The 18,102-nt window shown below is 39.2% G+C and overlaps 1 protein-coding gene across 1 annotated transcript in view; it reads right to left on the bottom strand.

Moving 5' to 3' along the window:
- Positions 1 to 788: 788 nt before the first annotated feature.
- The window catches only part of LOC139749865 (HUWE1-associated protein modifying stress responses), a 97,717-nt gene continuing 80,403 nt past the window's right edge, over positions 789 to 18,102 (bottom strand). The window contains exons 5-6 of the mRNA XM_071664216.1: positions 1,877 to 1,972; positions 789 to 821 (exon numbers count right to left, since the gene is read on the bottom strand). Coding sequence (XP_071520317.1) covers positions 1,911 to 1,972 — 62 coding nt within the window. The 3' untranslated portion in view covers positions 789 to 821; positions 1,877 to 1,910. The remainder of the gene's footprint in view (positions 822 to 1,876; positions 1,973 to 18,102) is intronic.

Genomic DNA, 18,102 nt, shown 5'->3' with positions numbered 1-18,102 from the left:
TTTTTGCACCCTCATGTTCATTCTTTACTTTATGCCATCAGTTATTTTGAATGTATTATGAAGATCATACTGGAAATAAGTATTTGTATATGCTTTATGTGCTAACCTTGGTAAAAAGATTCAGATGTGATCACTGTTTATGTATTTTACCAAAATAAACTCAATCACCTTCCTCTCAATTGCTTTTCTCATAACCTTTCCATCCAGAATCATTTAAAATCAAAAAGCAATCTATTCAACGCCATAATTCTTTGGTTTGGTTTCCCTCCACCCTGTGAGTTTCATGTTTTTCAAGCTGCATAAAATATTGTTTAACCTAACATTTCAAAGATATTCACACAGCAATGAAAACTTATACATCAAAAGTATTTTTAGGTCACCACTACTACTTATAATGTGTAAATGTTTTGTAGATATTCAGAACAATGCATTAAAAGTGTATGGGGAAGGCCTGAATGTTACCAGTATGTATATTTTATCATTCATTTTACCTACACTGGAAATGTGATTACCTTCTTGTTATTATTGCTTCAATTCTTTTTTCTGAGCAAAATCATTATTCATAAAATTACCAGCTGCACCAATCACATGCCCCACTTTCAACTCTCTCTCTCTCTCTCTCTCTCTCTCTCTCTCTCTCTCTCTCTCTCTCTCTCTCTCTCTCTCTCTCCTCTCTCTCTCTCTCTCTCTCTCTCTCTCCCACTTTGAAAAGCAGGGGGGCTCAGGCACCCCATTTAGACTTACTTGTATAGAACTGCTTCAGGTCACTGGCTTTTGCTCCAGTGAGCCCCCTACTTTTTAGAAGCTACTGCCATCTCTGCCTGGAATATGGAGTGAAACACATGAAACACCATAAATAGTAGTGCCCTAGAACATAGGACATGCAATGTTACAAGTAATTTATAATCAGTGCAGGTATGGAACCGGTGATTTTCTGTGATGTACCTTGGAGTTGGAATTTTTGGTAAGAATTCATATATGTACATATATACAGATTTATGGAATTATCTTCCACTGTCAAACGAAAGATTTTTTAAGAAACAAATATGAAAGTTTTTTATCAAATAAATTAGATGCTAAAGATTTTCATGTGATCATAACTAATTTCTTATTCTTTTACATTGGTGCTAGTAACCAGGCTCAGCTATCTAGCTTTTAGGTATTATGAAATCATTTAACGTGTATTTAAGTCAGTCATATTTTCACACTCATGTTTATTCTTTACTGTGTGCCATCAATTATTTTGAATGTATTATGAAAATCATGCTAGAAATAAGTATTTGTATATGCTTTATGTGCTAACCTTGGTAAAAAGATTCAGATGTGATCACTGTTTATGTATTTTGCCAAAATAAACTCAGTCACCTTCCTGTCAGTTGCTATTCTCATATATCTTTCCATCCAGAATCATTTAAAATCAAAAAGCAATCTATTTAATGCCTTAATTCTAAGGTTTGGTTTCCCCTCTACCCCTGTGAATTTTATGTTTTTCAAGTTGCATAAAATATTGTTTAACCTAACATTTCAAAGATATTGACATAGCAATGAAAACTTAAACATCAAAAGTATTTTTAGTCCACCACTACTACTTATAATGTGTAAATGTTTTGTAGATATTCAGAACAATGCATTGAAAAGTGTAGAGGGAAGGCTTGAATGATTCCAGTGTGTATATTTTATCATTCATTTTACCTACTGAAAATGTAATTACCTTTTTGTTATTATTGCTTCAATTATTTTCAGCAAAATCATTATGCATAAGATTACCAGTTGCACCAATCACATGCACTGTTTTCAAGTTTCTCTCTCCTTCTTTCTCCAACCCCACTTTGAAAAAGAGGGTGGCTCAGGCCTCCCCCATTTTGTTTAGACTTACTTGTATAGAACTGCAGTATGCTGCATCATTGCCTTCAGATCACTGGCTTTTGCTCCAGTGAGCCTCGCCACGTTTTAGTTGCTACTTCCGTCTCGCCTGGAATACAGAGTGGAACACATGAAACACCATGAATGGTAGTGTCTTAGAATATAGAACATGTAATGTTAGAATAATTCATAATCAGTTCAGGTATGGAACTGGTGATTTTTGATGTGGTGTACCTTGAAGTTGGAGGTTTTGGTAAGAATTCATACATGTATATAGATACAGATGTATGGAATCATCTTCCACTTTCAAATGAAAGATGTTCTTAAGAAACAAATATAATCGTTTTTTTTAATGAAATAAATTAGATGCTAAAGATCTTAGTGTGATTGTAACTAATTTTCATTCTTCTACATTGGTGCTAGTAACTGGGCTTGGCTATCTAGGTTTTAGGTATTATGAAATCATTTACTGTGTATTTAACACATTCATATTTTTGCACTCATGTTCATTCCTTCCTTTGTGCCATGAATTATTTTGAATGTATTGGGAAAATCATACTGTAAATAAGTATTTGCTTATGCTTTATGTGCTAACCTTGGTAAAAAGACTGAGATGTGATCACTGTTTATGTATTTTGCCAAAATAAACTCAATCACCTTCCTCTCAATTGCTATTCTCATATACCTTTCCATCCAGAATCATTTAAAATGAAGAAGCAGTCTATTCAACCCCATAATTCTTCAGTTTGTTATCCTTCCACCCACCTAACATTTCAAAGATATTCACATAGCAACAAAAACTTAAACATCAAAAGTATTTTTAGTCCGCCACCTTTATTTATAATGTGTTAATGTTTCGTAGATATTCAGCACAATGCATTAAAAGTGTAGGAGGAAGGTCTGAATGTTACCAGTATGTATATTTTATCATTCATTTTACCTACACTGAAAATGTGATTACCTTCTTGTTACTATTGCTTCATTTTTTTCAGCAAAATAATTATTCATAACCTGCTGCACTAATCACATGCACTGCTTTTGCTTGTGCTAGAAATGGCTTTTCTGGCTCATCTTAGTCAACTTTCATTCCTAGAAGTCTTGCTCATAAAATAACTCCATACAATACAATACCAGACTGTCATCCTCAATTAATTCGAAATCTTCTTTTGCCCAGACCTCTACATCAAGCTAAAAGTTGCTCAATTCCCTTCCAAGAAAACTCCTGAGAATAAAGTGTCATTGGCATGGTTGTAATTGAACCATCTGTGAAGAGAAATTCTTGAACACTGCCACTTCAGCAGCTGCCCAGGTCAAACCTCAATGTACAAACATACATCTGGAAGAGTCAACCAGAGCTGAGGAGTTAATGGCAATTTTTATTCTTGCATTAAATGGCTTAACCCAGTTTATGAAAGTCTTGCTTGTTCTTTCTGTGGAAGGTTCATATCAATCACTGCAAACAAAATAATTTACTGACAGGCAAAAATGCTATATGTACTTTGCTGTAGTTATCAAAGAAAATTCTCAGAAAAACTTCCATAAGAAGTTTTCATATTTACTGCAGAGCGGTATGTTATTCAGGCTGCACTTAAATTAACTGAACAATCTCCTTAAAAGAAATTTACAATCTATTTGAATTCCCAGCGTGCACTCCAAGTCATATCAGTATTCTTTTTATGTTAGCTGAGATGGCACGGGCAGCTGAGGCCCTAATTAAGGCCATCCCATTAACGCTGATGATACAGCTCAAGCGGCTGATTCAAGTGAGCTGCAGAAGTTGGTGATTGAATTTGGAAAAGTGTGTGAAAGGAGAAAGTTGAAAGCATATTTGAATAAGAGCAAGGTTACTAGGTTCAGTATCATGGAGGGACAAGTTAATTGGGATGTAAGTTTGAATGGAGAAAAATTGGAGGGAGAGGTGTTTTAGATATCTGGGAGTGGACTTTGCAGAGGATAGAACCATGGAAGCAGAAAAGAGTCACAGGGTGGGGAGGTGGTGAAGGTTCTGGGAGTGATGAAGAATGTCTGGAAGGAGAGAACGTTACCTCGGAGAGCAAAAATAGGTATGTTTGAAGGAATAGTAGTTCTAACAATGTTGTATGGTTGTGAGGCATGGGGCTGTAGATAGGGTTGTTTGGAGGAGGGTGGATATGTTAGAAATAAAATATTTGCGAACAATATGTGGTGTGCGGTGGTTTGATTGAGTAAGTAATGAAAGGGTAAGAGAGATATGTGGAAACAAAAGTATGGTTGAGAGAGCAGAAGAGGGTGTGTTGAATTGGTTCAGACATATGGAGAGAATAAGTGAGGAAAGGTTGACAAAAAGGATATAAGTGTCAGAGGTGGAGGGAACAAGGAGAAGCAGGAGACCAAATTGGAGGTGGAAGGACAGAGTGAAAAAGATTTTGAATGATCTCGGGGTCTGAACATACTGGAGGGTGAGAGGCATGCAAGGAATAGAGTGAATCGGAACAGTGTGGTATACCAAGGTCGATGTGCTGTCAATGGACTGAACCAGGGCATGTGAAGTGTCTAGGGATAGGAAGAAGGAATACTTCCCACATATTCCCTGTGTGTTGTAAAAGGCGACTAAAAGGGGGAAGAAGCAGGGGGCCATAAATCCTCCCCTCCAGTTTTACTTTTCCAAAAGAGAGAACAGAAAAGAGGGCAAGTAAGGATTTTCCCATTTACGCTCAGTCCTCTGTTATTAACACTACCACAGGAAATGGTGAATATATATATATATATTATTTATTTATTTATTTATTTTGCTTTGTCGCTGTCTCCCGCGTTTGCGAGGTAGTGCAAGGAAACAGACGAAAGAAATGGCCCAACCCACCCCCATACACATGTATATACACACACGTCCACACACGCAAATATACACACCTATACATCTCAATGTACACATATATATACACACACAGACACATACATATATACTCATGCACACAATTCACACTGTCTGCCTTTATTCATTCCCATCACCACCTCGCCACACATGGAATACCATCCCCCTTCCCCCTCATGTGTGCGGGGTAGCGCTAGGAAAAGACAACAAAGGCCTCATTCGTTCACACTCAGTCTCTAGCTGTCATGCAATAATGCCCGAAACCCCAGCTCCCTTTCCACATCCAGGCCCCACACAGCTTTCCATGGTTTACCCCAGATGCTTCACATGCCCTGATTCAATCCACTGACAGCACGTCAACCCCGGTATACCATATCGATCCAATTCACTCTATTCCTTGCCCACCTTTCACCCTCCTGCATGTTCAGGCCCCGATCACTCAAAATCTTTTTCACTCCGTCTTTCCACCTCCAATTTGGTCTCCCACTTCTCGTTCCCTCCACCTGTGACACATATATCCTCTTGGTCAATCTTTCCTCACTCATTCTCTCCATGTGCCCAAACCATTTCAAAACACCCTCTTCTGCTCTCTCAACCACGCTCTTTTTATTTCCACTCATCTCTCTTACCCTTACATTACTTACTCGATCAAACCACCTCACACCACATATTGTCCACAAACATCTCATTTCCAGCACATCCACCCTCCTGCGCACAACTCTATCCATAGCCCACGCCTTGCAACCATACAACATTGTTGGAACCACTATTCCTTCAAACATACCCATTTTTGCTTTCCGAGATAATGTTCTCGACTTCCACACATTCTTCAAGGCTCCCAGGATTTTCGCCCCCTCCCCCACCCTATGATTCACTTCCGCTTCCATGGTTCCATCCGCTGCCAGATCCACTCCCAGATATCTAAAACACTTTACTTCCTTCAGTTTTTCTCCATTCAAACTTACCTCCCAATTGACTTGACCTTCAACCCTACTGTACCTAATAACCTTGCTCTTATTCACATTCACTCTTAACTTTCTTCTTTCACACACTTTACCAAACTCAGTCACCAGCTTCTGAAGTTTCTCACATGAATCAGCCACCAGCGCTGTATCATCAGCGAACAACAACTGACTCACTTCCCAAGCTCTCTCATCCACAACAGACTTCATTTTTGCCCCTCTTATCCTAGCGCTACCTCTCGCATGCATGGGGGGAGGAGGGTGCTGTTTCATGTGTGGTGGGGTGGCGACGGGAATGGGTGAAGGCAGCAAGTATGAATATGTACATGTGTATGTATATGTATGTATACAATGAAATGTCTAGGTATGTATATGTATGTATACAATGAAATGTATATGTGCATGTATATGTGCATGTGTGGGCATTTATGTATATGTATGTGGGTGGGTTGGGTCATTCGTCTGTTTTCTTGCACTGCCTCGCTAATGCGGGAGACAGTGACCAAGTACAACAAATGAATGAATAAAGAATATGTATATATATGATCCCTGGGGTAGGGGATTAAGAATACTTCCCACGTATTCCCTGTGTGTTGTAGAAGGCGACTAAAAGGGGAGGGAGCGGGAGGCTGGAAATCCTCCCCTCTCATTTCTTTTTAATTTTCCAAAAGAAGGAACAGAGGGGGGCCAGGTGAGGATATTCCACAAAGGCCCAGTCCTCTGTTCTTAACGCTACCTCGCTAACGCGGGAAATGGTGAATAGTTTAAAAGAAAAAAGAAATATATATATGTATGTATGTATGTATTTTATTCATTATACTCGATCGCCGTTTCCTGCTCCAGCAAGGTAGCACCAAGAAACAGACGAAGAATGGCCCATCCACTCACACACAAACGCCCATACATGCACATATGAAGACATACACAAATACATATACATACATTGACATATATACACATGTACTTATATTTGCTTCCCTTTACCCATTCCTGGTGCTACCCTGCCCCACAGGAAACAGCATCGCTACCCCCTGCTTCAGCAAGGTAGCGCCAGGAAAACAGACAAAAAAAGGCCACATTTGTTCACACGCACTCTCCAGCTGTCATGTGTAATGCACCGAAACCACAGCTTCCTATACATATCCAGGCTCCACAGACCTTTTCATGGTTTACCCCAGATGTTTCATATGCTTTGGTTCAGTTCATTGACAGCATGTCGACCCCAGTATACCACATCATTCTGATTCACAGTTGAGCAAATGATCAAGTATATTCCTATGAGTCCATGGGGAATTGAAACATGACAAGTTCCCAAGTGCACTTTTGTGTAATAATCATATCATCAGGGGAGATACAAGAAAGAAACAGAGCAGTAAGTTGATATAAAATGAAGAGACAAAGCTAGGACGCCACTTGGTAAACAAATGGTGTCCTGGTTACATCTCTTCGTTGTATATCAACTGACTGCTATATTTCTTTCTTGTATCTCCCTTGATGATGTGATTACATGAAAGTGCACTTGAGAATTCATCGTGTTTCATTTCCCTGTGGACTTGTAGGATTTATTTTTATTATACTTAATCGCCATCTCCCGTGTTAGCGCAAGGAAAACAGATGAAAGAATAGCCCAACCCACCCACATACACATGTACATACATAAATGCCCACACACGCACATATACATACCTATTCCTATGAGTCCATACAGACAAATACATATATACACATGTACATATTCATACTTGCTGCCTTCATCCATTCCCATCGCCACCCCACCACACTTGAAATAGCATCCTCTCTCTCTCCCCCCGCGGAAAGGTAGCACTAGGAAAGGACAACGAAGGCCACATTCATTCACACTCAGTCTCTAGCTGACATGTGTAATACACTGAAACTACAGCTCCCTTTCTACATCTAGGCACGACAAAACTTTCCATGTTTACCCCAGATGCTTCACATGCCCTGGTTCAATCCATTGACAGCACGTCCACCCCAGTATACCACATCATTCCAATTCACTCTATTCCTTGCAGCCTTTCACCCGCCTATATATTCAGGCCCTGATCGCTCAAAATCTTTTTCACTCCATCCTTCCACCTCCAATTTGGTCTCCCGCTTCTCCTTGTTCTCTCTACCTCTGCCACATATATCCTCTATGTCAATCCTTCCTCACCCATTCTCTCCATGTGACCAAACCATTTCAACACACCCTCTTCTGCTCTCTCAATCACACTCTTTAAATTACCACACATCTCTCTTACCCTTTCATTACTTACTTCATCAAACCACCTCACACCACATATTGTCCTCAAACATCTCATTTCCAGCACATCCACCCTCCTCCGCACAACCCTATCAATAATCCATCCCTTACAACCATATAACATTGTTGGAACCACTAGTCCTTCAAACATACCTAATTTTGCTCTCCGAGATAATGTTCTCGCCTTCCACACATTTTTCAACCCTCCCAGAACCTTTGCCCCTCCCCCACCCTGTGACTCACTTCCACTTCCATGGTTCCATCCACTGCTAAATCCATTCTCAGATACCTAAAACACTTCACTTCCTCCAGTTCTTCTCCATTCAAACTTACCTCCCAATTAACTAGTCCTCAACCCTACTGAACATAATAACCTTGCTCTTATTCACATTTACTCTCAGCTTTCTTCTTTCACACACTTCACCAAACTCAGTCACCAACTTCTGCAGTTTCTCACTTGAATAAGCCACCAGCACTGTATCATCAGCGAACAACTGACTCACTTCCCAAGCCCTCTCATCCACAACAGACTGCATACTTGCTCCTCTCTCCAAAACTCTTGCATTCACCTCCCTAACAACCCCATCCATAAACAAATTAAACAACCATAGAGACATCAAGCACCCCTGCCGCAAACCGACATTCACTGGGAGCTATTCACTTTCCTCTCATCCTACTCGTACACATGCCTTACATCTTCGGTAAAAACTTTTCGCTGCTTCTAGCGACTTACCTCCACCACCATATACTCTTATTACCTTCCACAGAGCATCTCTATCAACTCTATCATATGCCTTCTCCAGATCCATAAATGCTACATACGAATCCATGTGTTTTGTAAGTATTTCTCACATACATTCTTCAAGGCAAATACCTGATCCACACATCCTCTACCACTTCTGAAACCACACTGTTCTTCCCTAATCTGATACTCTGTACATGCCTTCACCCTCTCAATCAATACCCTCCCATATAATTTCTCAGGAATTCTCAACAAACTTATACCTCTGTAATTTGAACATTCATCTTTATCCTTATCCCCTTTGCCTCTGCACAATGGCATTCTGCATGCATTCTGCCAATCCTCAGGCACTTCACTATGAACCATACATACACTGAATATTCTTACCAACCAATCAACAACACAGTCACCCCCCTTTTTTATAAATTCCACTGCAATATCATCCAAACCCGCCACCTTGCCGGCTTTCATCTTCCACAAAACTTACATTACCACTTCCCTGTTTACCAAATCATTCTCCCTGACCCTTTCATTTTGCTTACCACCTCGACCAAAACACCCTATATCTGCCACTCTATCATCAAACACATTCAACAAACTTTCAAAATACTCACTCCATCTCCTCCTCATTTCACCACTACTTGTTATTACCTCCCCATTAGCTCCCTTCAACAATGTTCCCCTTTGTTCTCTTGTCTTACACACTTTATTTACCTCCTTACAAAACATTTTTTATTCTCCCTAAAATTTAATGATACTCTCTCACCCCAACTCTCATTTGCCCTCTTTTTCACCTTTCTCTTCACCTTCTGCTGCTTTCATTCATACATCTCCCAGTCATTTGCATTACTTCCCTGCAAAATCCATCCAAATGCCTCTCTCTTTTCTTTCACTAATAATCTTATTTCTTCATCCCACCACTCACTACCCTTTCTAATCTGCCCAACTCCCACCTTTCTTATCCCTCAATTATCTTTTGCATAAGCCATCACTGCTTCCCTAAATACATCCCATTCCTCCCCCACTCCCATCATGTCATCTCCTCTCACCTTTTACCATTCCAAGCTCACTTACTCTCACCACTCTCTTAACCCCAACATTCTCTCTTCTTTTCTGAAAACCTCTACAAATCTTCACCTTCATAGGAATATATGTATAAACATTTACACCCTAGCCTGAGCCAGGTACCCATTTTATCGACCAACTCCTAGGGGTGGATGAACAGCTAGGATGACTGTGAGCAATAGAGCAACTGCCACAACCAGGACATCAAGCACCCCTTCTGCAAACCAACATTCAATGAGAACCAATCACTTTCCTCTCTTCCTACTCGTACACATGCCTTACACCCTCGATAAAAACTTTTCACTGCTCTAGCAACATGCCTCCCACACCATATACTCTTAATACCTTCCACAGAGCATCTCTATCAGCTCTATCATATGCCTTCTCTAGATCCATAAATGCTACATACAAATCCATTTGTTTTTCTAAGTATTTCTCACATACATTCTTCAAAGCAAACACCTGATCCATACATCCTCTACCACTTCTGAAACCACACTGCTCTTCCCCAGTCTGATGCTCTGTGCATGTCTTCACCCTCTCAATCAATACCCTCCCATATAATTTCCTACAAATAGTCAACAAACTTATCTCTGTAATATGAACACTCACCTTTATCCCTTTTACCTTTGTACAATGGCACTATGCATACATTCCGCCAATCCTCAGGCACCTCACCATGAGACATACATACATTAAATAACCTTACCAACCAGTCAAGAATACGGTCACCCCCTTTTTTAATAAATTCCACTGCAATACCATCCAAACCCGCCACCTTGCTGGCTTTCATCTTCCGCAAAGCTTTCACTACCTCTTCTCTGTTTACCAAGCCATTCTCCCTGACCTTCTCCCTTCACACTCCACCTCGACCAAAACACCCTGTATTTGCCACTATCATCTAACACATTCCACAAACCTTCAAAATACTCACTCCATATCCCTCTCACATCACCACTACCTGTTATTACCTTCCCATTAGCCCCCTTTACCGATGTTCCCATTTGTTCTCTTGTCTTACGCACTTTATTTACCTCCTTCCAAAACATCTTTTTATTCTCCCTAAAATCTAATGATACTCTCTCACCCCAACTCTCATTTGCCCTCTTTTTATATATATAAACACCCATACATACACATATACATATGTATACACAGGCTTATACAGTTTAAACAGTCCAAGACTGGATTGTAAGAATTCACTTAATGCATAAGAGTGTTGATCTTTGCTACTGCCAGAACATAGTATTAGCAGTAATGAAATAGCAGATGTTGTGACTAAAGTAGTTACATCCAGCTTTTTATATATGTGAGTTACACTTCATGATGGATTTATGAGCAGAAAAAAGTTTGATGTACATGGCATAATAAATGCTACTTGGAGGTCCCATAAAAAATAATAAACGATGTACATGGCATAATAGATGCTACTTGGAAGTCCCATAGAAAATAATAAACAACAGATAAAGAAACTTATTTTAGTATGGTACTTCTCCTCTAACAGAAACTGCCATTTTGAGACAATTCTTTGTTGAACAAGAACTGGTCATACTGTCATGTATTAAGGATATTCTAAAAGACATAATTGTCTCAGAGTCAAATATGAATCATAAACAACAATGGAAGGAGCAAATGTACTGAAGGAATTTTAGACAATATTGTTAAAGTAAAAAGTGTTGAATTTCTTAAAAGCCAAAATATATGATCTTATATAAAGGGTTGCAAGTTTTTAGATATCTTTTAAAGAAATATAAAGCTAAAATATAATTCCATGTCTCGCTTTTTAAACCAGGTATTCCCAATCATCAGTCCTTTTTCAGCACATAAATCTACAAGCTCTTCACCATTTCCATTTACAACACTGAACACCCCATGCATACCAATTATTCCCTCAACTGCCACATTACTCACCTTTGCATTCAAATCACCCATCACTATAACCCGGTCTCGTGCATCAAAACCGCTAACACACTCATTTAGCTGCTCCCAAAACACTTGCCTCTCATGATCTTTCTTCTCATGCCCAGGTGCATATGCACCAATAATCACCCACCTCTCTCCATCAACTTTCAATTTTACCCATATTAATCGAGAATTTACTTTCTTACATTCTATCACATACTCCCACAACTCCTGTTTCAGGAGTATTGCTACTCCTGGGTATGTTTGAGGGAATAGTGGTTCCAACAATGTTGTATGGTTGTGAGGCGTGGGCTATGGATAGAGATGTGCGCAGGAGGATGGATGTGCTGGAAATGAGATGTTTGAGGACAATGTGTGGTGTGAGGTGGTTTGATCGAGTAAGTAACGTAAGGGTAAGAGAGATGTGTAGAAATAAAAAGAGCGTGGTTGAGAGAGCAGAAGAGGGTGTTTTGAAATGGTTTGGGCACATGGAGAGAATGAGTGAGGAGAGATTGACCAAGAGGATATATGTGTCGGAGGTGGAGGGAACGAGGAGAAGAGGGAGACCAAATTGGAGGTGGAAAGATGGAGTGAAAAAGATTTTGTGTGATCGGGGCCTGAACATGCAGGAGGGTGAAAGGAGGGCAAGAAATAGAGTGAATTGGAGTCATGTGGTATACAGGGGTTGACGTGCTGTCAGTGGATTGAAGCAAGGCATGTGAAGCGTCTGGGGTAAACCATGGAAAGCTGTGTAGGTATGTATATTTGCGTGTGTGGACGTGTGTATGTACATGTGTATGGGGGGGGGGCCATTTCTTTCGTCTGTTTCCTTGCGCTACCTCGCAAACGTGGGAGACAGCGACAAAGTATAAAAAAAAAAAAAAAATAATTCCATGTGTACATTTTGAAGTTTTCAAATATCTTTTTCATATTAAAAAATACTGAAAACCATTAGGTTCCAGCACTTGACAAATTCATGAAAATCATTCACAGTGCATGCATTCTACCACTCCTCTGGCACCTCACCTTGAGCCACATGTATGTCAAATGACTTAACTAACCAGTCATTATTAGTGTTGCCTCCTTTTTTTGAGAGACTCTGTTGGAATCCTATCCTTTTTCAACTCCACCACATTTCATCTTGTTCAAGGCTTTCAATACTTCCCCTTTTTTTTTAACATTCCATTTACTACATCTCACTGCAAATCCCATCTCATCCCAAAGACACCTCTCCTGCCTCCTATCATAACACATACTCAGCATTCATTCAAAATACGTGTTCCATTTCCTTTTCATGTCATCTTTGTTGGCTATCACTTCCCCATGCACTTTCATAGCACCCATGTTTATCCTGCTATTTTCACACAATTCACCATCCAAAACATTCTCTTATTTTCGGTAGTTCATTAATGCTCTCTCCTCCCCATCTCCCATTATCCTGATCTCTATACTAATTAACACAGCCTTGCCTCTAGTGCTATTCTAGTGTCATGTGCTAAACTCCATTATCTGAAACATTTGCTAATGAGTTTTTCATATTGGTTTGACAGTTAAAGAATGAGACTCCATGGGCAGCTGAGTTAGGTATAAAAAATGATAGACAAGAGAAGACAGGTAGTAATAAGATAAATTGGAAGAATATTTGAAATCTATGTGATGATTTTCTTTGAGATTATTCCCTCTAATCCCGCATAAAAGAATTACAATCAAACCTGTTAAGAACCTCTGTACCTAAACAACTTATCCTTGGGGTAGGGGAGAAAGAATTCTTCCTCCATATTCCCTGCATATGTAGAATGTGACTAAAGGAGGTGGGAGTCAGGTGGATGGAAATCCCTCTCCTTCCTGTATATCAAATTTCAACAGATGGAACAGAAGAATGAACCAAGTGGGGAGTGCTTATCCTCCTTGAAGACTCGGGCTGGGATGTCTAAATATGTGTGGATGTAACCAAAATGAGGAGAGACATGAAGTATGTTTGCAGAAAGAAACCTGGATGTTCTGGCTCTGAGTAAAAAAGAATATCAAGGATAAAAGGAAATAATGGTTTGGAAATGTCTAAGGAGCAAAGTCAGGGGTTGGTGAGGGGACAAGAGTCAAGGAAGGAGTAAAACTATGGCAGAAACAGAAATTGTGGAACTGTTTGAAAGTGTAAGGAAGTTAGCTCTAGACTGGTGTGGGTAAAAATGAAAGTGGATGGTATGAGATGGGCGATTATCACTACTTATCCACTTGACCATGAGAAGATAGATCATGAAAGACAATTGTTTTGGGAGTAGCCAAGTGAGAATGTCAAAAGTTTTGATGCAAGACACTGGGTATTTGTGATGGGCGATTTAAATGCAAAGGTGAGTAATGTGGTGCTTGTGGGTATATTTTGGGGAGGTATGGGGTATTCAGTAAAGTGAATGGAAAGCTTGTGGAATTATTAGCCAAAAATGGACTTTTGATTGAGAATACCTGGTTTAAAAAGAGGGATATACAAAAGTATGTGGGTAGGAATGATGGTCAGCAGGCACTGTAGGATTTTATATAAATTGATGGGTGTGCAAAAGATACTTTGGTTGGAGAATGTGTTGAGAAGGGCAGCTGGTGGAATGTCTAATCACTACCTTTTAGAGCTGAGTATGAAGATTTGTAGAGGTTTTCGGAAAAGAGGATACATTATCACTGAGATAAGAGTGATGACAGTAAGTGATCTTGGAAAAGATATTTGTGTAAAGAAATACCAGGAAAGTTGAGTGCAGAGTGGCAAAAGGTTAGAGTAAATGAAACTATGGGAATGATGAATTGGAACTCCAGGAGTAAAGACTTGGAAGTATTTAGGGAAGCAGTGATGGCATGCGCAGAAGATGCTTGTGGCATGCGAAAGGTGAGAGGTGGACAGATTAAAAAGGGTTGTGAGCGACGGGATGGAAAATTGGTATGTTTGAAGGAATAGTGGTTCCAACAATGTTATATGGGTGCAAGACATGGGCTATAGATAGGGTTGTGCAGAGCAGGGTGGATGTGTTGAAAATGAAATGTTTGAGGACAATATGTGGTGTGAGGTGGTTTGATTGAGTAAGTAGTGAAAGGGTAGGAGAGATGTGTGGTAATAAAAAGTGTGGTTGAGAGAGCAGAAAAGGGTGTATTGAAACAGTTTGGTCACATGGGGAGAATGAGTGAGGGAAGATTGACAAAGAGGATATATGTGTCAGAGTTGGAGGGAACGAGGAGAAGTGGGAGACCAAATTGGAGGTGGAAGGATGGAGTGAAAAAGATTTTGAGTGATTGGGGCCTGAACATACATGAGGGTGAAAGACGTGCAAGGAATAGAGTGAATTGGAACGATGTGGTATACCGAGGTCGACGTGCTGTCAATGGACTGAACCAGGACATTTGAAGCGTCTGGGGTAAACCATGGAAAGTTTTGTGGGACCTGGATGTGGAAAGGGAGCTGTGGTTTGGGTGCACTACACATGACAGCTAGAGACTGAGTGAATGAATGTGGCCTGTCTTTCCTTAGTGCAACCTTGCATGCATGCAGGGGGAGGGGGGATGCCATTTCATGTGTGGTGGGGTGGCAGCGGGAATGGATGAAGGCAGCATGTATGAATATATCCATGTGTATATATGTATATGTCTGTATATATGTATGTATATGTTGAAATGTATAGGTATGTATATGCGCGTGTGTGGGCGTTTATGTATATACATGTGTATGTGGGTGGGTTGGGCCATTCTTTCGTCTGTATCCTTGTGCTACCTCTCTAACACAGGAGACAGCGATTAAGTATAATAAAAAAATAAAAAAAAATGATAAAGCATGTGTACGAGTAGGAAGAGAGGATATTGAGTCATTCCAAGCAAAAGTTGGTCTGTGGCAGGGGGTGTGAGATGTCATCATGCCTGTTTAATTTGTTTATGGATGAGAGGACCTGGGAAGTGAGTCTGCTGTTGTTTACTGATGATACAGCACTAGTGGCAAATTCAAGTGAGAAACTGCAGAAATTGGTGACTAGGGTGGGAAGCATGTGTGAAAGGAAGGTGAGAAGAAATGTGAATAAAGGCAAGGTTATTACATTAAGCATGGTTGAAGGACAGGTAGTTGTGGTGTGTTTGAATTAAGAAAAACTGGAGGAAGTGAAGTGTTTTAGTTACCTGAGAGTGGACACAGTAGCAAATGGAACCATGGAAGAAGTGAGTTATAGGGTGGGTGTGGGGATGAAGGTTGTGGGAGGATTTAAGAATGCAGAAAGAGAAGTCATTGTCTGGAGGACAAGTCTGGTATTTTTAAAGACCTAATAATTATATATGGATGCAAGACATGGGCTGCAGATGATTTTGTGCAGACATGGATGGAGGTATCGGAAATGAAATGTCTGAAGACAATAAGTGGTGTGAATGGTTTGAGTGAATAAGTGAAGAAAGGGTGTGTTGCTTGAATACGAGATGAAAGAGTGAGAAAGAGGTGTGGTAACAAAAAAAATGTGTGGTTGAGAGCTGAAAGGGGGTGCTAAAATGACTTGGACATAAGGAGAATGAGTGAGAAAAGGTTAACAAAGCAGATATATGTGGCAGAAGTGGATGGAGTAAATAGAAGGAGAAGACTAGATTCGAGATACAAGAGTGAAAAAGATTTTTAGTGATCAGGGCCTGAACATGCAAGACAGTGAAAGGTATGTATGGGATAGAGTGAACTGGAACAATGTGATATACATGGGCCGACGTGCTGTCAGTGGACTGAACTAGGGTATTCGAAGTGGCTGGAGTAAATAATGAACCTAACTAAATGGGATATCCTGAAGTTTACATAATTTTATAGTATTTGCATACAGGATGCCTAAGGCACATTATCATTCTTTGGCATTTGTTTGCAGTGTTACTGTAAAGGCATTAAACTAAGAAATAATTATTCACAATAAATACTTAACTCAGGAGTATTCTATATACATTGAAGGATGTTACAACTGGCTCTTCACATTCTGATTGACTGAATATATATATATCCACTTTCAGACAACAATTTTCTTCTGTTAGATCGAGGTGATATGGGCAGAATCTTTTCATGACAGTATTAAATAAGTAATGAAAATAAAACTAAGAGTTAAGAAATCTTTTAATCACAGAATGAGAAGGATGAAAGACACAGGAAGGTCAAAAAAGCAACTCATCACACTAAATAGCTACAATTGCAGTAAACTGCTATAACTTTTAACAAGGACAAACATGCCATAAGACAGGAGCTAATGTTAAAAATTTACATTATTGGTACCATGGACATAACACAGGATGACCAAAGATTTTGGAGGACCAATATAACAAAATTATGGTTAAATTTATACAATATTAACACAACATAAAACCTGTTATACTTAGAAAATAGTTGTCAAATACAAAACTGATGTGAATTTATTAAACTTTTGTATATGACTACTGTTCCTGAGGCTCTACAGAGTTCTATACATTTTTAATACTGATGAGTTTTTCAACGAAAACATATAATACCAGTATCATTTTGGGCCAAATTGATTGTTTTCTACTGGGTGACCTACCTTCTGCCTAATAAATTTAAAATGAACAATTAAATTTGGGAAGAGGAATCATGGCACAAGTAGATGAAAAAGTGTTGACAGATAAACCTAAGTAAATAAAAATAAAACCTATGTACATATCAATTATATACATTACAATATGATGCACTTGCAAGTTCTGTAAAAAGTTATAATGCTGTGGTAAGGAATGTGTTACAAAAAGAAACAGGATTTGCTCACAAATGTGATACATATCTGCAAAAAAATTTAAGTTTAATCATGTAAACAATCTCAAATTCTTTGATTAACAATTATATTTCAAATATTACAACTCTCCATTATATATTAGGCAGTATCAGTATCAAGGGCAACTTCTTTGGGGAAGGGAAATGGTTACAGTTCACAGTCAGTTGACCAGATAACTAACAATTGTCAATGAGAATACAGAAATAATATATCTATCAATTACAATAATGATACCTAGCTTTCATAAAAACCACAAAAAATAACTTCAAAAGAGTTCATTCTAGTAAATGATGTATGATATCTTATCTAAATATCAACGTCCATATATGTATGCATATCCACATTTTCAAGAAGATTTATGTATATTCTTCAGCACAGTAATGTAAATTCATTTGCAGATGGATACTGATAAACACTTCAGCCACTGACCAAAAGTAGGTCACCCTAACTTAGAATTCATACCTTAAAAACTTAGCAACTGTGTATTCCCATGTTTCTGACCTATCCTATCCCACACAATCTTGAGTTTCACATCCAAATATCAGTCTTAAATATCTAAGGTAGAAAATCTGGAGGTGCAATGAAAGCTTAATGGGAAAAATTTAAGCACAGATTGTCTAGAAAGTATTCCTCCTGGTGACCTTCCTGGACAATGTGCTTATATTTTTCCCATTAATCTATGCTTTCATAGC

The sequence above is a fragment of the Panulirus ornatus genome, chromosome 8 (assembly GCF_036320965.1).
Source record: "Panulirus ornatus isolate Po-2019 chromosome 8, ASM3632096v1, whole genome shotgun sequence".
Lineage (NCBI taxonomy): Eukaryota > Metazoa > Arthropoda > Malacostraca > Decapoda > Palinuridae > Panulirus > Panulirus ornatus.
The sequence above is the reverse complement of the archived record's forward strand: the minus strand, read 5'-3'. Positions and strand labels throughout refer to the sequence as shown.